Source organism: Panthera pardus, unplaced genomic scaffold, assembly GCF_024362965.1.
Source record: "Panthera pardus isolate Hobbes unplaced genomic scaffold, ASM2436296v1 HiC_scaffold_12, whole genome shotgun sequence".
NCBI classification, from domain to species: Eukaryota; Metazoa; Chordata; class Mammalia; order Carnivora; family Felidae; genus Panthera; species Panthera pardus.
In genome coordinates, this window is record NW_026526677.1 from 18,850,014 (window position 1) to 18,874,828 (window position 24,815).

The 24,815-nt window shown below is 54.8% G+C and overlaps 1 protein-coding gene across 1 annotated transcript in view; it reads left to right on the forward strand.

The window, feature by feature from the left end:
- The first annotated feature begins 2,053 nt into the window (after positions 1–2,053).
- The window catches only part of ALX4 (ALX homeobox 4), a 44,090-nt gene continuing 21,328 nt past the window's right edge, over positions 2,054–24,815 (forward strand). Inside the window, exon 1 of the mRNA XM_019470176.2 lies at positions 2,054–2,606. Within this exon, the coding sequence (XP_019325721.2) occupies positions 2,144–2,606 (463 nt within the window). The 5' untranslated portion in view covers positions 2,054–2,143. The remainder of the gene's footprint in view (positions 2,607–24,815) is intronic.

A 24,815-nucleotide genomic window follows, 5' to 3' on the forward strand; every position in this document is an offset into this window, starting at 1 on the left:
CTGCAAAATGGGTAGGACAAGGTGAGCATTGCCACACACTGTTTGGGGGTGGGGGTGGGGATTGGGGCATGACCTGCGGATGGCTTCTGGCACAATAGGTGCTTAATAAATATAAGATGACTTATATCTGCATGGCTTACGTCTGCGGGCCAGAGCCGCTCAGGTCCCCATGGGCGGGGGGGGAGGGGTTCGGACCCGTGCACCCCTGGCCTAGGTTTTCGGAATATCTTTATTAACGAGCACTTCAAGGTAAGCCGCGATGGAAACCAGATGTGGGATTGAGCAGTCGGCGGCCTGGAGGCAGAGCAAGGAGCAGAGATACCAAGGGAGTGGGGTGGGGGTGAGGATTAGCCCGGATGAGGTTGGGAGTAGAGGCACAACCCCCCTCCCCCAGGTCTTTTTTCTTTGGGATATGGTAGGTTCAGAAAATGGATTTCCGACCCACGTGCCTGGGTTCAAGATGCTCAGGCCCTCTCTCGTTTTACTTTGCCCCTTTACTGCTCACCCCATCCCCAGCCTCCCTTGAGGTAAGTCCTCAATCCGAGGATTTTCCCTGCAGTTTGTCATAAGCTGCTCTGAGCCGTCTCCTTCAAACTGACTCATTCCCCAGTGGGAGACCCGTCTCCTCTGCGCTTGGCGTTTTCGCTGCCCCCGATGCCATCCCTGGACCGTGGAGGGACTAGCCACAGCGTGGTGTCCAAGGCGGGCCTCAGCCAAGTAACCACACCTGTCTGAGCCTCAGTTTGTTCATCGAAAATTGGGGGCCCCAACTTCCCACCACTCACAGTTGTTGTGAGATACAGTCGATGACTAACCCTGGGGAAAGGGCTGGACGCACCTTAAAAGTTCTTTTCCCTTGCTGTGACTGGTCCCAGTGTGCCCCGCGTCGCCTAGGGAAACCACAACCCATCAAATCCAAGCCATCGGTCTCAGGTCGGAGACAGTGAGTGTAGAGAGAGAAGAAGCTACCTCACCCTTACCCCAAACCCCGAGCAGGTGACAGTGTAAAGACCAGGTGCAGCCAGCAGGTCTCCCAACCCCTTGCTCTCAACCCCAGACCAAGACCGGAAAGTCCCCTGGGTTTTTGCAACCCCTGGGTGCAGTGCTGGGGAGAGAAGGGCTCTGTCCCAGGAGGGGAGGGAGGGGACCGAGCTGTAAGGCTTCCCCAACTTGGCCCATCGAGGGTCTCTCCGGTGCTTGAGTGAACACAGGCCCCTCTGCACCCAGACCCAGCGCCCTTCCAGGGAAGGGAAATAGTTAATAAGACAGGAAAGTGCCCCCCCCCCCCCCCCCCCGCACGGACTAGTGCTTGGTGTGCGTGTTAATTTCACGGAGGGACTACAAATGGGGAAAAGGGGTTGGAAACAGAGGAAAAGGCACCAGCGGGAAGGCCCAGAGCTGCACCCACAAATTTGGAGGCAAGTGTCCAAAGGACTCACCCATATCGGGAGGCTAGAGACCCTTCAGACTCCACGTGAAAACCTGTTGGGTGTTTTTGTTTCTTTTCTTTTCTTTCTTTCTTTTAATTTGTCACTAAAGTTTTGCCTGCCCCCCTCCCCTAGGCCAAATCGTGGACCCACCAATTCTCTGCCTAGCCTCAGGAGTCCTGGGGGTCCCATCACCTCTCCGGGCCTAGAATCCCTAGAATCCGAAAGGCCCTCGGGTGCCTCCAGGTTTAATCCCTAGCGAACCAGTTAGTAGCATCTCCTTAAGAGAGAGGAAGGGAGGAGCAGGGAGTGGAAGGAGAGTAGGGGTGGAGGGAGAAGGAGAGAAGGAAGGAGAGAGTCTTGGGGGGTGGAATTCACTCTCCCCCCCCCCCTTCAAAACCTTAAGAGAGTTTGGGAGATCTGGTCAACTTTCCCAAACATCTGAATCTTTTTACAGCCCTCGGTTCTTTCCCTGGGCCAGCTGTGGGGAGGGAGAAGGAAGAGAGAGGAGGAGGAGGGGGGAGAGAGAGAGGGAGAGAGAGGGAGACAGAGAGAGAGAGAGAGAGAGAGAAGCGCAGGGGAGGAGGGAGAGCGAGCAGGCCGGCGCGGAGCGCAAGGCCACCGCCTCCTCGCCTCTCCAAACTCCCGGCCAAGGCGCGCGGTGGCGTCCTCGCGCTCTCGCTCGCGCCCCCGCCCGTCGCCCGCGCAGGCCAGGCATGAATGCTGAGACTTGTGTGTCTTACTGCGAGTCGCCGGCTGCTGCCATGGACGCCTACTACAGCCCGGTGTCGCAGAGCCGGGAGGGCTCCTCGCCTTTTAGGGCATACCCCGGCGGCGAGAAGTTCGGCACAACTTTCCTATCGGCCGCCGCCAAAGGACAGGGATTCGGAGACGCCAAGAGCCGGGCCCGCTACGGCGCGGGGCAGCAGGACCTGGCGGCACCCCTGGAGAGCGGCGCCGGGGCGCGGGGCTCCTTTAACAAGTTCCAGCCCCAGCCTCAGCCGCCGGCCCCGCAGCAGCCGCAGCCGCAGCCGCAGCCGCAGCCGCAGCCGCAGCCGCCCGCGCAGCAACCGCATCTCTACTTACAGCGCGGCGCCTGCAAGACGCCCCCGGACGGCAGCCTCAAAATCCAGGAAGGCAGCGGCGGCCACAACGCGGCCTTGCAGGTCCCCTGCTACGGTGAGTGCACGTGCGGGGCGCTCAGGGCTGGGGACCCCGGGACCGAGGCTTCGGAGCCCTTGAAGCCCACTTGGCTTTCGCGAGGCCGGACTCGGCGGGCTGGGGAGGCGCGGGGCCGAGCAGCGGGGCGGCTCTGGGTCGGCAAATAGGAACCGACTGCTCCGAGGGGACCATGGGATCCGTCCTGCCACCTTCGTATCCTCCAGCCGAGGGCTCGGAGCGTTTGGGCTGTTAAAGACGACCTGGAGTTTGTTTCTCCCCGTCTTCGCCGAACCACTCGCTTTGCGCTGCTCTCGGGGCCGCCTCTGAAGCGGACGCTTCGCCGGGGCTCCGGGCGCGCCGAGGCCAACAGTCCCGGCGCAGCGCTCGCGCGCGGGGCTCCGGGGCTGCGGAGGCCTCGCTCCCCGCAGGCCTGGAGGGAGGCTCCTCGGGCGGCGCTGCAGGTGGGAGCGTCGCAGGTGCCGAGCCCTCTGGGAGCCCGGGGCGCAGTCGGCGAAGCTCGCCCGGGATGCCCTGGCACAGGGGGCCACACGGGTGCTGGGCTCCCGACGCCCGGAGTCATCGAAGACCCCAGTTCGCCACCCCACAAACCCACACGCCCCGCAAGCGCGGCTCGCCGCGGAGAGACAGGCCGGCTCACGCTCCAAGCGTTTCTCCTGTGGCCAACCTGGGGGGGCGACTGGCCTGGGAACAACGGTTTAGGACCGACCCTCAAGAAGTCAGGGAACTGCAGAGCCCGAGGCGGGGAGGTGCTGGGGGAAGAGGGAAGGTTCTGGGTCCTGATTTGGGCCCCCAGGGAACCCGAGGCCTAAATGACCTCCAAGCCCCCTTGAGCTCACAGGCAGGACGTCGCAGGCCTGGGCCCCCAGAGGGTGGAAGATCGGGCTGCCTGAGACCAGAGCAGCTCAGGAGCCTATAGGCCTTCTCTCCCACTGAATCCGGATTGATGAGCCCCAAGCCAGCAGAGAAAACAACCCAGAAGGGAGGGACAATTTTTCCCTGGGCTAGGAACCCTGGGTACACACTCTCCCTGAGACCTTGGCCTTCAGGCAGGGCCCTGGAGCTCAGCTGGTCCTGACAGAGCAATGACTTTGGTTGCACGGGCCCAGGCTGGATGGAGGGACCAAGGTTGGATGGAGAGACATAGGACATGGTGGAGGCCTCGGTGACTAGAACAGCCTCAGGAAAACAGCCCATGGCACACACTTTCCTACGTTCAAACTAGCTTTCCCAGAGGCTCTGAACCAGTTCCTTAGGTGGCTATTGACACAAACATTTTTACACAATCATACACTTGAGTCTGCGCGCACACACAGCCTCTTCCTCGTGAGCCAACATGGTCACACACAAATACACTCACTCGTGTGGCCTCACACATAGTCACACACTCCCAAACCCAAAGGACAGGACTGAGAGCAGATTTAGAAAGTTCCGGTGGCCTTTCCCCACTTCCTCCACCTTTCCTCTCCACCTTCCTGTTGGAATGAGATCAGGCACTCAGATCACAGACACTCACAGCTCCACACAGGTGCTCCTTCCACACTCAGGCAGGCAGGGGCTGTCAGCCCTTGTCAGCAGGCACCCGCCTGCCAGCGCCTCGGCTCAGGCTCCCTCCTCCTGGCCTTGCCCAGGCCCCTCCTGGTCTCTGTCGCAGAGGACTATTAGGCGAGAGCAAATCACGGCCTGGGGGACCCGTGGAGGTTCACTGTGCAAAGCCAGGGGCCTGATGTGTTTTCTCTCCCACTGCACTGGATTTGCATGTTTTCAAAAATTCACCAGTGAGGCTTCTGAGGAGGAAGAAGCGTTACATAAGAAGAGGTCCCAAGCTGCCTCCAGCCTCTTCTTTGGAAGATGCCTTCAGGTCCAGGGGGGAGGGGGGGGAGGGCTGGCCCCCTCTGGACACCCTCTTAGAGCCCTGCTGGGCCCCCACACACCAGCCTGGCCCTTCCTCTACTTGCCTTAGCCAGTAGAGCAAGTAATTCCTCTGAAGCCCTTTTCCTCATCTGCATCACAGGGAGAGAATGTTGATAACTTACATCACTGGGCGGTAAGTGCCCCCCAACCCCGCAAGGGAGCAAGGGAGAGAGCAAGAGTGTAGTGTACCCTCCTCCAGGTTTCCATCCTCAGCCTCTGTGCTGTTGGGAACCTGTGAACACCCAAGTCTTTGCCCCTGCTCTGGGCAAAGCCATAGGCTGCAGGTTGGCACGAAAGGCAGCCCAGCATCAGCTACAGGACCCCCATGCCCCTGCTGCCTGAGATGGAGGGCAGAGCCACAAACAACACACAGCTCTGTGTATTCTTCCCTGGCCAGGAGGTTTCTGGCCCCTATAAAAAGGAGATTAGGCACATTAAGTCCGAGATGGGAAACCTAGACACCCAGAGGTGAGGCTCTGCCCTTTACAGAGGCTGCTAGGAGGAGGGCCTCTGGAGATGGCTCTGTGGGAAACTGAGGCACACCTTGGGGACAGTTCTCTCCCACGCTTGGAGGGTGTGGACTCAAAAGGGGGTAAATGAGGTTCAAAGAAAAAAGCCTGGGGATATTCCCAGGAGCTCGGGAAAGGCGGAAGTGGTCAAGGCCTCCCGCACTAGGCTCTACCGCGGTTGCTGTCGGGCTGACCGCGGGTAGCTTGGACTTGGAAACCTCCCTCCCCGCTTTGTTGGTCCGCGGCTGGAAGCCGGATCCTCGATCTGCATAACTGCAACTAGCCGGAGGCGATGCTCGGGAGGCCTCCTCCGGGACCTCAGCCCCGGGAACCACTCCTCGCGTCCGAGCGCCCCTGGGCGAGTGAGGTGCGGGCCTTGGGGGCTGCGCTAGGGCCATGCGGAGAGAGCGCGCGGCGGCGGCGGGGAAGCCGCCTCCAGTCTCCGCCCGCCCGGTCTTCTCGGAGTTGCAGAAAGTGGAGGTGAGAATCCTCTCAAGCTGCAGGCCTGAGATGAACAAGATGACTCCGCAGTCCCCCCGGGTGCAGGGCACAATTTCGATTTTACGAACGCGCTTGCTGCAATTACGACCTCGCCGGGTGCGCACTTCGGCCTTCGAAGTCCTTGCTGGTCCCTGGCCCGTCCTTGGGCCCGTGGGCCCCAGCAGACACGCCAGGTTGGAGACCCTACGTTTCCCAGCGGCACAAAGAACTTCCTCGTCGCGAGAGTGAGGTCCCCGGCGCCTCGCCCCCAAACCCCGGGCCGCCTCCCCAAGCCGCGGCTGGCGCGCCAGGCCTCGGCCACGCGCCCCGGGACGCTTCGGGGGAGCAGCCCTGCTCCCTCCTTCTCTTTCGCTTTCGATTCGGTGCACGAAGGTTTTCGTTGCTAGCCGCTACCTTGCCATCCATTCGGCCCTGGCCCCGGCCCCCCGAGAGAGGCGCACGGAGCTCAGAGGTCGGGAGACGCGGGCCAGGCCCGAGACCCCTGGGGCGCGGCCGAACCGCTGCTCCGGATTGTCGAATTAGACGCAGCGTTTGACTACTAAGGGTATTTCTTTCCCCGCGCCGACACAGTCCACACAGCACCAAATGTGTAAACTCCGCCCGGATCGTATTCGAAGTTAGTCAAAGGACCGGCGTGCGGTTTTGTATAAGAGAAGCCCAAAATCAGACAGCGAGAAATGGAAGAAGCAGTTAAGAGCCCTGGGTGATTGTAGGGTGATCGAGAAAAAACAGCAGCCTGGGAGCTGTGTCGTTGCCGACCCCCGCGCCCTCGTCAATTTTGGAGGAGGAGGTTGAGAAGGAAAATGCTTTTAATGTTTTACATTGTTAATTTCTATAGCCACCAGCGTGCCTCGACAGTCGGCCTAAACACACATGAATTTAAAGAGAAAAACAGAAGACCTAGATTAAAGGGTCAGTAGTTTAAATCAATTGATGTGCAGTTTTCTTTGTGATAATTTATGTGCGGTGCAGAGGAAAGTTCGAAGAATTGTTCTGTCTGTCTACGCTGGTGTAACTACCATCTGAATCAAGATACAGACATGCATATGGACACGAAAATTTGGGGGGGAAACTTTTGTGTGTGAGTTGTTTTAAGAAAATTTCAGAAGAGACTTCGGAGAGCTGGGCAGCTCCCCTCCCCATCCCCCCCGTTCACGACGGTTGTGTTTCTTGAGTAGGGTGACCTTGTACACCCGGGCATTTGCACCACCCGGACTGGAAAACTTACCGGCTGCACCAGAAACCTTAATGCAGCAGCGGGGCTATCCCAGGGTCGCCTAAGCCCCGGCCCCCGGCGGGCTCCGAAACAGAGCCGAGGTAGGGAAACAAGTTACAATACCATTGATAAAATTTCGCCCAAGTCTCTAAGGACTTTCGTTTTGGAGAGCAGCTGGGCACACTTTTCCTGGGACCTACCTTTAGCTCGGCCTCGGCCGCTTTTTTCCTGCGGCTCCATGCGTGGCTTCGTTTTGATGGCAAATGGAAATATGAAATGGAAACTGGAAATAGGGAGACCTTTGCAGTTATGGGGGTGAGGGCGCCGCTCCTCTGGGTTCGGGCTTCTCCGCTGGCCCTTGGACCAGGGTGCTTGAAGCAGCATGCGGGAAACCTGGCCAAGCGCCCGAGGGAGGGTCCGGGGGCTTGGGTGGCAGAATGGGGAAGCCGTGCTTGGTGGTGAGTGTTTTGCTGCACAGAAACGGGAGAAGGGAAGACGGGCTGTGACCGAGTGCTTGGCTAGAGAGAGCTCCCTGTACCCGAAACCCGCTGCCACGACCCTTCCCTCCCCCACCCCCTTCTAGACCCAGGCACTGTTTTGGGTGGGGCAGTGAGAGCTCGGTTCTGCGTCTGGGACGCGCCTGCCAGGCGCCATCTGGCCACGTGCTCCTGAAGCTACGGGGTTCCCCAGGCTTCGCTAAAGTGACAAAGCGGGTCACCAGATTAGGAGGACAGCTATGTGCTTACTGCTCCGTGAATTCATAGTTTAAGACACCGGGTTCCCCTTGCTCGGGGGCTCCGGGCACCACGCGCCTTCCGCCGGGCTGGATTAGACAGAAGGGACCCTCTTCCAAACAGTTCCCTTTTGCGGAAGAAAGAGGCACCTCTCTCCAGCCAGCAATCCCTCCCAGACCCCGGCTTGTGCTTCTCCAGGATCAGAGCTATTTGTGGCCACTAGGCACCTCCCCTCCCAAGGTGCAGCCCCCCCTCCTTCTTCTGTGGTCTACAAATGTGCAAATGGGCCACACCCCCACCTCCTTGCAAAAGATTCTCCTTAGGGTACAGGGGTCAAGGTAACCTGGGTCAGCAAGTCCTCCATTACCTGAGAGCCGGTTTCCCTATAAAGGCTGACTCAAGGGTTTCATAGGAGCTTCCAGTGTGTCCAGAGAGGTGTTCTGGGGGCCCCAGACACCAGACCTGCCCACCCACCTCCCATGCCCAGCACATTATGTCACCTTAGCAGAGACTCTCTTCTCTACCCCCATCCCACCCGGAAGCCACCACCAGCACCAAGGAGGAGAGGGAGGGGTGGAGGCTCAACTCAAGAGTTGAGGCTTGATTGAGGGGAGGTCTGGAGGAGCAAAAGGCTGGGGATCTGGGTGGCAATTCAGGGTAGCGGATAGTTTCAGGTTTTGGCTCCAGAGGCAGATAAGAGGGTCACCGCGGAGCTCCATTGCACCCAGAGTGCCTTTTTGGAGAGGAGGGTTTCTGGGAAATACTAGGGTGTGTGTGTGTGTGTGTGTGTGTGTGTGTGTGTGTGTGTGTGTGTGTCTGAGACAGAGAGTGTGCGCGAGAGAGGCACCACCACCTGCCAAGTACCTGTCTTTCCCTGCCACTGCCGGGTGCCTCTGCTTGAGAACGCAGGCTCAGCTCAAAGATGCTGGGTGCGGGCGTAGCTGCATGTTCCAGAAAGAGGGAGAGTCGGTGAGCAGTTCATTGTACTCTTAAAGCAGATTGCCTTACAGAGGATTCTCCTTCCAAACTCGGGGCTGCAGAGCATGGGCGTCAGCCCCAGGGCCCTTGCAGATGGACTGCTGGCGACCGGGGTCAGGGCAAAACAGCTGGTTCTCTGCGCCCCCCAAGGGCCCTGGTGAAGATTGAGGGTTTGTGGAGGTTTGGGTGGGGACACTAAGGCCCAGAAGGGTACACATGCTGGGCAGGGTGATGGGGTATACCGGGGCGGGTCTCCACTGCTGTGTGTTCTACAACCCGCAGGACTTTGGGAAAACCCTTACCCATCCCCTCCTGGGTCTGAATTTTTGAAATGCAGGAGTTTGGAAAATTTCCAAAAGCCCTCTAGAGGTTTCTGTGATGGTCCCAGTCTGGACCCGCCTTCGCCCCGTTTCCCTGCCCTCCCCTCCCTTACTTATGTTTTTGTGCAGGAGAAATTGGATACAGTGGACAGAAAAGACTTCACTGGAAGCACAAACGGGTCTTGAGGGTTCCCTGAAGTGAGCTAAGAGGTAGGGGACAAAGTGAGCAGCAGTTCCCAGGATAAGTGGGCTGGTGGTCCTGGAGGGCCCGGTCAGATGCAGGTTCTAGACTCCAGGTTGTGTTTAAATACGGAGAAGAACTAACTGCAGAGGGTCTTTGTATCCACAAGTGGCCAGGCTGAAACTGAGGCTCAGGGGTTCCTAGCCCCTCCAGTCTGCTCATGTCCTCTGTCTCCACTTACCTTCCTTCTCTCCACATTTACTGAGCACCAACTAGGTGCCAGCCTTTCTCCTAGGAGAGAACAGAGCGCTTGCCTGCTGTCTTACAGCTTAGATCCTTCCAGATGTAGATCTGTGGGCATGATAAATGTTTACCGGCTGGGAGGATGAACAGAGAACTGAGGTCTCATTACGAGTGTTTCTCAAGCGAGGATAAGCCACCTGTGAGCATATCCCAGTATCTTTGCCTGTGTGAGTGGAGGCCTGGGGGGTTTATGAGCACGTGCACAGTGTGAACTCGGGCTGGCGTGTTCCCCTGTATCGATTGGGTCTGAGTCCTGCTGTCCAAATGCGTTTCAGGAAGTGGCCTTGTGGACTAATTTGTGTGCACTCCTGTGTGAGGGACGTGCATAGACTTCCTCCCACACTTGCACCTGTTGTACGTAGGGGAGCTGCATGCATGGTAGGGGGAGCCCGTGTGCCAGTCAGGGACACCCCTTAGGGCCTCTTGTGTCAGGCATAGCCTCTGTCGCCAGGGTCACTTGCTGGGAGACAGTTTCTAAGCGCCTGTGCCTCAGCCACTGTTCTCAGCTTCCCAGGAAGGCTGACTCACTGGGTGGCAGGAGAGTCCCCATGTGGCCAGGAGACACAGAGCCCTAGAGTCTTCCTGGGGCCCTGGCAGGGTCCACCATGAAGAGACCTCCTCCAGCCCTTGAGTATACTCTGTGTTCCGGGTGGCTCACCGTGGAGGAGAAACCATCATGGGTGACATCTTTATGCACGTTCCCATCCCATTTAGCAGATGAGCAAACAGAGACCCGGGGAGAAAGGAAGCCCTGTAACCAGGTTGGTGGGAAGGCAGAATGCACCGCTGGGTTTTCTCCCTTCCCCTGCGGCTGTGCTACTAGGGGCCGGGGAGGCAGGGGCTGTGCTGCTAGGGGCCGGGGAAGCAGGGGTTGAGGGAATGCTTCACCCACTCTCTTCCTCTGCTGTGACTCCTCCAGAAGTCACACACACTCTCTGTGTGCAGCAAATAGGGCAGATGCTACAGCCCCACTCTCCTGAGAAATGAGGTGGCCTCCACCCTGAGAGCCTGGGGAGTCAAGGCAACAGGAGAGCACTGGTGGAGGTCCCTTTGGGACTGCAGGGACTCATCTCATACCGCCTGTGTCCTGGCTGAAACTCCTGATCTCTGCAAGCTTCGCAAAGCCAAGCTTTCTTCCCTAAGCAGGGGAAACCGTGTGGATTAGAGGGTTAGCTGAGGCCACCTGGCCAACTTCCTCCTCTCTCGGATAGTCACCTGCCTGGCCCGGGGCATTGGTCATGTCCAGGAGCTTTGGTACTCCCCTGCCGGGCACAGTGGGTCGTGGTGCTGGGGTGGGTATCCCACTCGGTGTTGGAAGAGACACCCAATGTCTGCTGGCCCAAATGTCCTCTTTCACAGACGAGGGGACGGAGATGCTGATTCCAATTACTGGTTGCTCACCAAACTTTGCCTGTCACTGTGCCGGGCCTTGGCGGGATTCTGAGAAGTGCTGGACACAGCCCCACCTTCAGGTCTGGAGTGGGAGAAAGATCTATAACTTGGCAATTCTCATTCACTGGGGCTGGGGCTGGGGCTGGGGCTGGGGTGGGGGTGCCCCGACTCAGGCTATGGTGTGTGCATGGCAGGAAGGGCTGTCCACGGGGTTTGCAGCTCATTAGAAGTCCCCAACCCCACTCCCAGGTGGGCCTAACCTCGCCTGGTAAGGGGAGGGCTCAGAGAAGCGCAGCGAAGTAGGAAGTTGCCACAGACTCCCTGAATCTTCTCTGGAAGCTGAAAAGCCCGAGGCTCCTTCTTCCCTCCCTTCTTCTCTCCCTCCAGCTCTTCTCCAGAGAACCAAGAGACCTGGGTTCTAGTCTTGGCTTTGCCATGGAAATGTGCTTTTGGAACAGTACCCTTATTTCCAGGGTGCTACTCAACCTTCTCACTTGTAAATTGGGGCTCTTTGGGCCTATTCTGCCTGTGAGGGAGGAGAGTGTGGGGGCTGTGAGGGTGCAGAGCGATAGAGTGGCTGCAGGTACATCCCGTATGGCCAAGTTCTCTGCCTAGGACGAAGAGCCCCGCCCCCTCATGTTACCCAAGAGCCCCACCCCCTCGTGTTATCCACCCTTGAGGGCACTAGGGTGTTGCCGATGGTGGTGGGGAGGTGGGGGGAGGGGCTCTGATCAGGTTTCAAGGCGGGGATGGAGACTTTGGGGTTCCTCCAGATGTGCAACCCCCCCCTCCCCCACCCCAGTATCCAGGGATCTCCCTGGCCAGGTCTGTAGCCCAACCATCCGTCTGCATGGCTTTGCATCTGCCCCAGCTCAGTGCTGGGACAACTCCACGCCCCCACTGCCAAGAAGGAGCAGAGAAGACAAGCATGCACACAGGTCCCCTGCACAGGTCCCCCATTCTGGGCCTTGGTCTCCTGTCTGTAACCCCCCTGCATGGCACCAGGTGATTTCTGCAGCCCTAGGGTTCTGTGCTATTCCAGACCCGGGATCGAGGTGCTGGGAGAGAGGTGGATGGATCCTCCGGGATCCTCAGGAGGCCTCCGGGCCCCGCCACGCTGCCAGATCCATTGTACTGAGAGAGGCCCCTCTGGGAGCAGAAAGCTAGTCCAACCCACCGAAGGGGAAGGTCCGGCATGCCTGGCCTCGCTCTCTGCCTTAGTTTTCCCATCTGCAGGACAGGGACAGTAATGAGGTGAGTCTGATGGAGGGTGAGGCAACAGGGGGTTTGAGTTGGCAGGGCAGAGCCTCTGTGCTGCTGACACCAGGGGACAGCCCGCTTTTCCTGAGCACTCCTGCCCATGCAGCGGGCAATGTGCCGAATGTGACTTGAGGCCACACTAATGCTGTGAGATTGGAAGACTGGGCTTTACAAACATGGCTTCCAAAGAGCTCTTCCCTTCTCCACATCTGGGGATCCAGTGGGTGGGGAGGTCCAGGGTGGCCTTGGTGTCTGGCAGGTCAGAGTTCTAGACCTGACTCTGTGACCTTGGGCATGGCTCCTTCACCTATTCGAGCATCCTGCTGAGCTGCGGGGAGAAGGGGGGGGGGGCCGCGTGCATGACACAGGTGCCTCAAAATGGTATGAGGGATTTCTCCTTGAGTTTCCAGAGGCCCGGGGAACATGCCCCAGAACGTCCGGTCAGGACAGGGTGGAGCTGAGGACCATGTGTGGGACCAGCGATGGGGAAATACTTTCATCGTTTGTCCACATTGTTGCACGCTGTTTTCCCGAGAGCCTGAATCAGGGCTTGGTGTATGTCGTAGGTGCTCCATAAATGTTGACAGACAAGTGAATGAATGAATGAGTGAATGAATGAATGAATGAATCATTGAATGAAACAGGATGTGAACATGCTAGGATCTCTAAAAATCTTTCTATTCTCTTTTCTTTCCTCCTTCCTTTGAATCCAGGCCTGGGATGAGAACCCCACGTCTAGTTCTCTTGCACCCTGGTGGAAAATAGTTTATTCCCCACAGAGATCCCTGTGGAGTATGGGGTGTGGGAGCAGAGAGGTCTTGGGTAGCCCTATTTTGTAGGAGCCTCGTGCCCTCTCGGACTCCATAGTTGGAAGAACGCCCTTTTGCCCCCACTGCTCCCCTCCGGCTCTCATCTCAGGGCCACAAGCCGGGGTCCAGCTGCTACATCCGGGCTGGCTCTAGCGAAATGGGTAACCTCCCTCCCTACCCTGCTCTTCTCCCCAGGTCTCCCCATTTCCTGCAGTGAGTGCTAGGTGCTTCCTGTCTGCAGCCCCACCCCTGCCCGCTCCACTCTGGACCCCTTGTTCCTTCCTGCTGCCTGCCTGGCAGGGCCACCTGAGAGCTACTAATGTTCCTGCCTGGGTACCGCATCTACTCTGCCTTAGCCTCTTGGGGTTCTGACACCACACACACACACACACACACACACACACACACACACACGGGATGCAGCCCTCTGTTCTGGCAAGGATGCCATCCTGAGATCCCAGCCCAGACAGGATGAAGCATTTAGACCTGAGCCTGGGATGTAGTTAGCACTGGGCAGCAGCATGTGCCGGGCCCTGTGGGGGACGATGTGGACAGAGAGGCAGAGGGGACTCTGACGGAAAGGCTCCCTCCTCCCTCTTGAGAGAGGGAATACTGCGTAACCACCGCTGTGAGGAGTGCCCTGCCAGAGGCTTCTCGGCCCCACAGATCCTGCAGGTTTGTGCCCTGTGGCAGGGAGGTGTAGGGCATTTGGCAGTGAGCGAGTTGATCCGCAACCTCAGGGAGCTGGATGTGCGGAAGTGAGAGTCCCCAGGGAAAGTGCAAATGGACTGGGGCTTTGTGGGTATGGACTTTCGAGGTTGGACTTTGGAGGCTGAAGAGGAGCTCACGCTGAAGGAGCCAGAAACGGCCCCCTTGACTCAGGAAACAGCGTTGCCCAAAGGTTTGGGTCAGGAAGATACCGGCAGTGTTCGGAAAAGAGCAAGCGTGCGGCGTGCAGGGGGCACACTGGATACAAGCGAGATGGGGCCTGAGGAAGGGCAGAGGCAAAGCCAAAAACCATGTTCAAGCTCCGCTGAAGGGTCTGGACCCTGAGCAACGCGGTGAGAGGCCATGATCCCAAGCTGAGTGTTCTTAGTGCCTACTCAGGTGGCCTTTTAAAAAATTCAAACTCTCTGGGGCGCCTGGGTGGCTCAGTCGGTTGAGCGTCCGACTTCGGCTCAGGTCGTGATCTCACAGTCCATGAGTTCGAGCCCCACGTCGGGCTCTGTGCTGACAGCTCAGAGCCTGGAGCCTGTTTCGGATTCTGTGTCTCCCTCTCTCTCTGAACCTCCCCCATTCATGCTCTCTCTCTGTGTCTCAAAAATCAATAAAGGTTAAAAAAATTTTTTAAAAATAAAAATTCAAACTCTCTGTTTTAAATAGGGGTGATTTTTTATTGTGGTAAAATAGAACATAAAATTTACCATTTCAACTAAGTGAGCCATTCAGTGACAATTAGTACCTTCTTCATGGCGTGTCACCATCACCACCATTTATTTCCAGAACTCTTCATCCCAAACTGCTCCATTAAACACTAAATGACTCCCCTTCTCCACCGCATTGCTGGAAACCTCCATTTTACTTTCTGTCTCTGTACATTTTCTTACTCTGGGTACCTCGTGGAAGTGAGGCCATACAGTATCTGTTCTTCTGTGTCTGGCCAGTTGAACACCTTCTTTAGAGAATCGTGTATTCACGTCTGTTGCCCATCTTTTGGATTGGGTCACTTGTTTGTATGTTGTTGATTTGCAGGAGCTCTTTATATATTCTGGCTAATAATCCCTCATCCGATAGATGATTTGTAGATATTTTTTTCTCATTCTGTGGGTTGTCTCTCGCTCTCTGGATAGTGTCCTTTTGACGCACAGAAGATTTTAATTTGGATGAAACCCAGTTTATCAATTTTTTTCTTTTGTTGCCTGTGCTTCCGATGTCACATCCAAGAAGTCATTGCTAACTCACGTGTCATGAAGAATTTCCCCCTGTGTTTTCTTCTAAGAGCTTTATCGCTTTTGCTCTTAAGTTGAGGTGCATTTGGAGGAAGGATCCAGCTCTATTCCCTCGCACTTAGATATCCAGTTTTCCCAGTGCCATTTGTTGAAAAGACTGCCCTTTCTCTGTTGAATGGTCTTGTCGCCTTTGTTGAAAATCAATTGGCCATATATTTAAGAGTTAATTTCTTGATTCTCTATTCTGTTCTATTGGTTTGTCTGTCTGTCCCCGGTGTGGCTTTCTGAGGTGAAGTTCAGAATCCCAGAATACAGGGAACTTCAAAAGTCATCCTTCCATCCCTTTTCCTCCAAGCTGATGACTAACCAGCCAAAGAGATCCAGCTCAGGGACACATTTGTTTTCCAGGAACCAGAGCTGGTAAGAAGGGGCGGGGGGGCAGAGCCATTGGCAAGGGTGCCAGAACTGTGCCCTTGGTCTCTGGCTAGGCCCCTGGCTATTTAGGAGCTCCAAGTATGTGATCTGACTCTCCTGTGGGGACACGGCCTTTGAGAAAATTCCCATGTGTGCTTAGGGTCCACACACCATTGGGGCCACTCCTGAGAGGCCCAAATCTGGGACCTCTTCATTCAGGAAGATGATCCCAGAGCCCCCTCCCCGTGGACCAGGTGGGAGCTCCAGGAGGGAAGCCCCCATCCACCCTAAACCAGCTTCACGCTGTTGGCCCTGTGTCTTGAATATTTTCTGCTTGATTCCCATGAGAGGGACTTGCCGCCCCCTGTCTTCCTACCCCAGCCACCCTAAGTACTGTCTGGTGAACACCATACCCCGGGGTTGAGGCTCCAGGGCTAGAAGTGATTCTGCGCCCCCTACAGGTGACCAGAGAGGAGGGAGATGCAAAGCAATGGCGGTCACTGCTGGTGGAGGGGCTCCCTGGTGAGCCCAGTGCCTCTGACCTTGAAGTCCCCCAGCCCCAGTGATTAAACAGAGACCTGCTTGAGCCTGGTCTCCTCACCGGGTGCCTGAAGACGAGGGACAGGCACACTCTCTAGTATTCTGGGATCTTGTGCAAACTGTGTTCAGCCCACAACTGGGTTCACAGGCAGCCTGAAGCTTAAATGCCTTTGGTTTGGGGAGGCTGGTATATCAAGACCTGGAAACAGATGTCACCCTGTACAGCTGAGCAACCTGGGACAAATTGATCGGCCTCTTTGCCCCAATGTTCCTTCTCTGTAAAGTGAGGATAAGAATACTATCAACCTTTTGGGAATTCTGAGAGAATTAAATAAGAGAGGGCAGGTGCCTAAGCGGCCCTGCTTGAATGAAGCCAAAGGGCCTTGTTCTTCTCCATTCCTCTGCTCTTAAAGCTAATATTTGTCGCTTGGTGACCTCATGCCTGTGTATCTGTGAGACACCATCAAGCATGTGGGAGAGCTCAGTACATTGTGGAGTGGGGTGCACCTGGGGGGGTTCAGGATACAGCACACCGTCTTCCCCTCACCCCTGCGATGATGACCACACTCCCTGACTGTCCGGGCCTCATTTCCCTCCTGACAACCAGGCCAGCCCAACCCGGGGTCCCCCGTGTGTTGGGTGCAGCTCCATGGGTGAGGAGGGAGGAGCCAACCAACCCCACCCCCCCTGCAAACTCATGATAACTGACCACACGTGGACCGGCCTCCTCGTTTGCTTAGCATCAGCATCTGGACCAGGGTTGAGGAGAAAAGTTTCCTGGGGCGCCTGGGTGGTTTAGTCGGTTAAGCATCTGACTCTTGGTTTCGGCTCAGGGCATAATCTCGGGGTTCGTGGGTTCAAGCCCCGCATCGGGCTCCACACTGATAGCACAGAGATTCTCCGCTTGGGATTCTCTCTCTCTCTCCTCCTCCCCTCTGCTCCCTCCCCGCCATCCCTGCTTGCACTCGTGCATGTTGCATCTCTCTCTCTCTCTCTCTCTCTCTCTCTCAAAAATAAATAAGTAAACTTTAGGGGGGAAAGTGTCCTGAGCCAAGGCAGGTGAATGGTCAGTGAGGGCCGGGCTTCCTTCCCGAAGGCGTTTTCCTGACCCTTGCTTTACCTAATGAGCCTTACAGGACTCAGCCTCTTGGAGAAGATCCGAAGTCAGCTTTCTGCTACACAAAGTACATTCTCACTGTTTTATGGGATGCCTCCTCCTGAGAAGTAGTAGCAGGTGGAAAACAGATGAGCTTCTCACACATCCTCTGCAGGTGAAGGTTTTCTAGGTAGAAGGCACACACTATACATTTTAAAGCAGAGACTGATTTGAATTTTTTTTTTTACTCCAGATGAGCAAACATCAACAAAAGCACCATTTTCACCCAACACATAAATACTGGAATGTTGAGGATTATTTATACTTACATACCCATGGGGTGGGCAAAACACTTGGAACCCATCTGCTCTAAATCTCAACCATTTAGATGGAAACTCTAACGAAGAGCTTAGATACAAGTATGGTCTAGAAATTTTGGAAATTTAGCCATTTGATAGTTATAAAGGTGGAATTTTTTTAAGGCTAAAATTGAATAGTCTTCTCCATCTTTATCAATCTCGAAAAATTGTAACTGGTAGCCTTCCAATTAATCCAGCCATTAGGGGCGCCTGGGTGGCTCAGTCGGTTAAGCATCTGATTTTGGCTCCGGTCATGATCTTGCTGTGAGTTCGAGCCCTGCGTCAGGCTGTGTGCTGACAGCCTGGAGCCTGCTTCAGATTCTGTGTTTCTCCCTCTCTCTCTTTTTAATACCGATGCCTGTGTCCCACCGGGTCACAGTGGGCTGGGTCAGAGGGCAGCCTGGACGATGGAATTAAAAAGCCAGGTTGATTGCAATGTGGGGCCACACTTGAGGCTTGCTCCCACAGCCTCTTGTTGAACGACTAGAGAATGATCGGTACTAACAGAACTCCTCTCTCTCTCGCTCTTAAAAATAAATAAACCTTAAACAATTTTTTTTTTTTTTAAATTCAGCTACTAGTTTTCTCTTCTCATCCCAGGGGAGAAAAATCTTGCTTTTTCAGCTTAGAAAAGATTCGTTAGGTTTGAATAAACACATTTGGAGAAAGAAAACGCTTGATTTGGGTGAAAGAAAGCAAATTTTCTCCAGGCCCACGTGGTCCTTCTGCAGGCTCAGACATTCAGTTATTTAACAAGATTAATTCAGTGCATCAGGTACTCAGTTGGGCTGCAGCTTGGGTAACGGAGCTCGGCAGGACACCCCCCCCTGCCTGTGGTAAGGGGATTGTCCAATGGCCAGGGCTACTGATCTACTCTGCAAGGCTTTGTGATGAGCGATTTAATCACTAGGGGCCCTTAAGGGAGCTCCGAGGAGGGTGTGGCAGGGAATCCACAGGCACGAGCTGAGTGAGACCGGCCTGGGAAGGTGACCTGGGGTTCACGAGGCGGAAAGGGCCCCACCTGGCCCTGAATCAGCGGGGTTAGTTTCTCTATGACAGCAGCAGCGGCGCATTTCTGGAATGGCCTCTCTCGCCACTGCCCACCCCAGATGCCTTTCAGATGGTACGATGGGTGGAAGGCACTGGATGTTCCCACTGCGAAATTCTTGAGCAGTTAAACATTGGGGTGCCTGCATAAGCAAGTCGTCCAGATGTCACCAAGAGCGTTGGTGGCAGCGAGGATTCTGGAAGGAGTTCACGGCGGACCTGAACTTTGTCAGCTGCTTTGTGATTACACTGCCACCAGTGCGGTGGTTGCAGTTACGGTTCTCCTTTCCGGGTTATGCCTCCCAGGTGAAATGCACCTTAGGCTACAATGTATTTAATGGAAGCGTCTTTTCTTTAAAACGCACTAAAGTTTTAAGCAACCATATAACAAACTAAGTGTAACGTCTCATTCTTACAGTGCTTTCAAGTGTTACGTATGTGGGAAACGGGCGATTGGATTGGAAGGGGGCGTTTGCAGGTTGAGTGACTTTGCTTTGCTTTTGCAGCTGCCTTGGCCTAGCTTGACCCCCAATAATAACCGTATTAGTTTATCCAGGGGGACTCCCGCTGATGGAGGCACAAAGAACACTCAGCTTGGGATCGTGGGATATATGCATCCTTGCATGCTGCGTCCTTCAGAACTCACAGACATTCTGGGATGTGGACGTTCTCAGCCCCACTTTACAGATGAGGAAACCACAGCACACAGAAGCTAAGTCATACCCTTCAGTGACAGAGCCCCTGGTGGCTTGGGAACCTCCTCAGTAATCTTCCTTAGACTCTCCATTTCTTTGATAGGGAAAACTGACATTTCCTCATCTTAGGAAAAGTGCTAGCTAAGCACAGCTTCAACACACCCCGCCAATCAGATTGTTGCCTCAGAGCCCCTCCTACAGAGAGATCTGGATTTGCTCCCTAAAAATACCACCCTCCACTTCGCCTGGCCTAGATGGCCCTGCTCTGTCCAGCAATCTGCACCATAACCACTGCCTCCCTCATGAAGGTGGGCCTTTTGAAGAAAGGGGCCTTTGTTGGGCTTTGTATTTCCACCACCTGAAACTTTGCCTGCACATAGCTGGTGCTCCAGAAATGTTGCTGAATGAATGAATGAATGAATGAATGAACGAACGAATCAAACAAGTGGCGGAATTGGAAATCAAGTCTGTCCTACTCCAACGATTTCTCATTCATTTCATTTCACCTAGTGCAGGATTTAAGCTTCTCTGTCTTGTCTGCCTTGGGTCTGAAAGTGCCATTATAGTGTCTCCGTGGGGGAGACTGCGGATTCGGGCTTTCTCCCTGTTACAGAGGAGGAGTAGAGGCTCAGAGGACTGTGGGAGGTGTTTAGGGACAAGCCCAAGGCCGCATGCTTTGGTGGAGGCAGAATGGGGCAATGGGCAGAAAAACCACTTGAAATCAGGAGACAGAGGTCTCCCACTGACAGGCCGTGTGATCGCTCGGGACCTCCGTATCCTTCCTGTAGGGGAGAGGGTGGCCTAGTGTGGTCTCTGAGTTCTGAGGCTTCTTGCCAGGGTGAGGGGTGGGTTTGGGAGGCTCCTTCTGCTTCTCCGGCAGCAGACCCGGCCCCGGCCGGCACCCCTTCCCCTGTAAGGTGTCAGAATCTCCTCCAGCCATGGGAGGCAGAGCTTGGAGATGAGACCTGGGCTGGGCCTGGAAGGTAGGAGCTGGGGAGCTTCCAGTCTCCTTGAGGAGCAGCTAACAGGGGGGTGTGAGTTCTTTTTTTTTTTTTTTTATTTTTTTAAATGTTTTTGTTTATTTTGAGACAGAGAGAGGCAGAGCATGAACAGGGGAGGGTCAGAGAGAGAGGGAGACACAGAATCCGAAACAGGCTCCAGGCTCTGAGCTGTCAGCACAGAGCCTGACGCGGGGCTCGAACTCACAGACCGTGAGATCATGACCTGAGCCAAAGTCGGATGCTTAACTGACTGAGCTACCCAGGCGCCCCAGGGGGGGTGTGAGTTCTGATAGAAGTCAAGACCCCCACCCACCCTAGTAAATATCAGGAGGTGATGTCCAAATGTTCCATCATAAGTGGGGCTTTTAAGGTGATCCTAAAACTCGGTTTAGATTAGTCCTCTGAGGTGGGAATTACTCCTATGGCTCAGTTGTGTCTTTTGGTGACAAGAGGAAGCCTGCCTTCACTCCCTCCAAAAGCCCGTGTGTGTAAGAAAGACGACCCATCACTGCCTTCAGAGGCACCAGGCAGGACACTGGGCTGGGAGCTGGGCCATCTGGGTTCCAATCCCAGCTCTACCTGCCCCCCCCCCACAGCTGTGTGATCTTGAGCAAGTTGTTAAACATCTCAGGACCTCAGTTTCTTTATCTGTAAAATGGGGGTGACAACACCAAGCTCCCGGGAATTGGGAGAATCAAATGAGATAGTGGATGGGTCAGCACTGCTCAAAGGGAGTCTGTGCCTGTTTTCCCTACTGTCACCAGCCCTGGTGGGAGGCCCCTGTCTAAGGCTCCTCCTTGGTAATTAGGACTCCATGGTTGGGAGAGTTGGAGGCGTCCTGTTTTACCATAAAGTCTTGCCAAGACTTCTTTGGTTTTCAGTAACTCTGTTCAAGCCCATGCCATCACTGAAGACTCCCCTGACTTTTTCAAGCAGAACTGACCACTCCTCATTGTGGACCCCGCTGTGCCCGGGACACAGTGCTCTTGCCCTTCAGGCCCTGGGACAGTTGACTGCTATTACTTGCCTGTCCCCTCCATGAGGCTGTGACCAAAGGGAAGTGCTTGACGAACGGACGCCCGAGTGAACCAAGGAGCGAGGGTGTGAGCGGATGCAAACCCAGACACAGCATCAGGAGAGGACGCGGAAAAGAATTTGGGGGTGTAGGCTGGGAGGTGGAAGGGACCTAGCCCTGGAGACAGTGGGCTGAAGCCAGGACAAGGGCCCCAAGGGACACTGGCTTGTGCACTTTCTTTCCTTCTTCCAATTCGTTTCATTGCGATAAAGCACACATCACATGACATTTACCACCTTCACTTTTTTTAATTGAAGTACAGTGAACATCTATTTTTCAGTGCATAGTCCAATGGTATTAAATACAGTAAAAGGTTGTACAACCATCACCACATCCATCTCTAGAGTTCTTCTCATCTCGGAAAACCGAAATCCTATACCCGTTAACCGTTAACTTCCCATCCCCCTGCCAGCCCCTGGCAACCACCAACGACTTTCTGTCTCTGTGAACTTGACCGCTCTAGGTACCTCATCTGAGTGGGGCCTTTTTGTGACTGTCTTTGTCAGCGTGTCCTCAAGCCGTGCCCATATTGTAGCATAGGTCAGAATTTCCTTCCTTTTTAAGGCTGAGTAATACTCCGTTGTACGGATAGATCACGGTTCGCTCATCCATTCATCTGCCGTGGACAATGACTTGCTCCCATGTCTGGGCTATTGTCAGTGGCTTTCTTATAATTCCTTTTTTTTTTTTTTTTTTGATATAGGAAACTTCACTCACTCTAATTGTAAGAAAGCTGACATTATAATTGCCTCAAAAAATAAAGTACCTCTTAGAAATGCTGCTGGAAGCATCATGTGTTCCGATTGGGTCATCAGTCACTTCTGATGAGGGTTTTCAAAAGGCTGGGAAAGGAAGGTTCGTTCCCAGAGCTGGCATCCGCCTTGTGATTTTTTTTTTATTATTTGAGAGAGAGAGAGAGAGAGCGCGCACACAAGCAGAAGAGAGAGAGAGAATCTTAAGCAGGAGCCACACTCAGCCCGGAGCCCCATGCAGGGCTAGATCCCCTGACCCTGGGGAACTAGGCTCGAACTCACGAACTGTGGGATCATGACCTGAGCCAAAATCAAGAGTTGGAGACTCAACCGACTGAGCCACCCAGGCGCCCCCGCCTTGTGATTTTGATATCGGCGCGCAGGTGCATTTGTGAAGGCTGTGGATGGCAGTGGCTGTTAACTACACTCCAGTACAGGCCCCTGTTCAAATTACTACTAACACCGGCTTCAGAGCAGGGATTCCTGCATAAAGCGGCTTCTTCCCATTCATACCCACATGCTTCTTTTTTTGAAATCCTAATCTTTTTTTTTTTATTTATTTAAAAAAATTTTAATTGAGGAGTGCCTGGGTGGCTCAGCCGGTTAAATGCCTGACTTCAGCTCAGGTCATGATCTCGCAGTTCGTGAGTTCGAGCCCCATGTTGGGCTCTGTGCTGACAGCTCGGAGCCTGGAGCCTGCTTCGGATCCTGTGTCTCCCTCTCTCTCTGCCCCTCCCCCGCTTGCACTCTGTCTCTGTCTCTCTCTCTCAAAAATAAATAAACATTACAAAAATTAAAAAGATTTTTTTAATTGAGGTCTAATTAACATATAACATATTAGTTTCAGGTGCACAATGTAATGATTTGATGTTTGGATATGTTGCAAAATGACCACTGCAATAAATCTAGGTAACATCCGTCACCTTCCATAGTTACAAAAAGTCTTTTTCTTGGGGTGAGAACTTCTGAGATCTACTCTCGGGTGACTTGCAAATATACAGTACAGCACTATTCACATACTTCTTTTTAAAACCTTTTTATTTGGACACAGTTTCAGACTTAGAGCCAAGTTACGAGCGGAGTACGAAGAATGCCCAGATTCCATTACCCGAGTCCCCGGTTCACCTTTTGCCGTATTTACGCTCGTCTCAAGGTCTCTTGCAGGCTCTCGTCTGTACATGCACGTACTGGCTTATATGCAGGTGCACGTGTACGTGTTGTTTCCTTCTGTGCTGCGGATGTTCGATGGAGTTCTGTCAGGGCCGGCACTGAAGGCGGGACACCCAGGGGCCCGCTGCAGAGACGTCTGAGAGGGGCCACTTCCTGAGACTCCCAGCCTTGTTCCTTGCTCTTGACCCTGTCTCCCGGCTGCCCCATCCCAGCCCCTCACGGGGCCTCTGCCTTAGGACGGTGCACGGAAAATGCCCCAGGCTGAGGTTCAAACCTTAGGCCTCCCACCTCTCGTACGTTCTCAGACAAGTCATTGGCTCCCCCCGCCTTGGTTTCTGGGGGTATTTCACACAGTTATTGCACAGCCGTGGAGGCGTGACGGACGTCCTGGTCCTGGGCAAAGCACAAAGCCCACAGTTGCTGGATTTCAGTGAGCGTGCTGCTAGTTTCTTTTCCTTCCTTGGCTCTGGGAAACGCCCTCTGTCCTCTGGCCCCGAAAAGGACCACCTCCACCCCATGTGGGAAGGACAGAGAGAGCTTCTGTCTAAGGGGGGGGGGGCGATGGTGGAGGGGCTGCAGCCCCTGCCTCTGCTGATGCCCCCTCCCCCCACGAAGAACCCACAGAGGGGTTGGCAACATAGAAAGCCAACCGGGAGAAAATACCGGAGGTCGTGGGGGGCGTTGGTCCGGCTCATTTGCAAGCAGCTGGAGGACCAGGGATTCCCCAGGGACTCCCCACAATTTTGGGGAATAAAAATATCTCAGGTCGGGCCTGCCACTCAGTTGCTGGTGACATTCAGTGAGTCCTTTCTCTCTGAGCCTCAGTTTGCCCATCTGTAGAGTGAGGATGTTCAGGAGAGCCACCCTGTGGGAGTTTTGAGGGGGTTGAAATCAGTCAATGTGGAAACTCCTAGAACTGGGGGAGGAATGAGCTCTGTGGGGAAGGGCAGAGACCCACCTCCCTCATCTCGGTGTCCCTTGCAGTTCTAGGACAGTGGCAGACACATAGTAGGACTGAATAACTGCTTGTTTGCAAACCCTCCCAGGTTGGACCTCAGCCTTCAAACAAACTTCTAGAAACCTCATCAGGGCCTGGGGCCCTGGGGACCACCATCCGCCCTGAGGAACTTAATTGTGACTGCAGTGCCTCCTGGTGGCAAGATGGGCAACTGCAGCCTTGATCCTGGTCAGCTGGGAGTGGGGCTCTAGAACCTTTGGGCAGGCAGGGGCCAGGGAACCCGCCCTGTGGTTGACCATCGTGTCCGGGGCTCTGTTGAGTCCTCAGTTGTGGTTTCCCATGGTAACCCCTTCCCCAGTCCTTGGCGGGGATCCGGGCTGTACTTGTTGAACCGAGGAAACAGAAGCCAGAAGGTTTGTGCAGGGTCATAGCAGCAACAGGGCCACCTTTGGTCCTTCACGCCCTGCCCTGCGGCCACGTGGGCTTTTGGGCCCCCTCTCCCACTCCCATGCCACAGCCACCCCATCCATACAGCAGTGTTTGCTACAGGTGCCCTTGGCCACCCTCAGGAGGACAGACAGAGCTACCCAAGGCAGAAGGAGCCCATGCCCGGCTCAGACCCCAGCAGGGCATCAGGGAGGCCCCACTCTGAACTACTCACACTCAACTGGGGGGGGGGCACTCCCACACACAAGCACGTGAAAGCAGAGAATTCAGTGTTCAAGGGGTAAGCCCAGCCCGGGGTTGGGGGGGAAGAAGGGGTCCCCCTTGCACCGAACCTTGGAAGTCCAGTAGACGCAATTCACAAAAGAAGGAATCTAACTAACACAAGATTTAACTTCACTAGTAATAGAAAAGGTCAGTTCAAAACAGATCTCACTTTCATTTATCACACCGGCAAAGATTTTTTTTTTTTTTTGAGTTTATTTTTTTGAGAGAGAGAGAGAGAGCGAGCGTGCATGCCCGCACAAGCAGGGGAGGGGCAGAGAGAAGGAGAGACAGAATCCCAAGCAGGCTCCGTGCTCAGAACCTGATG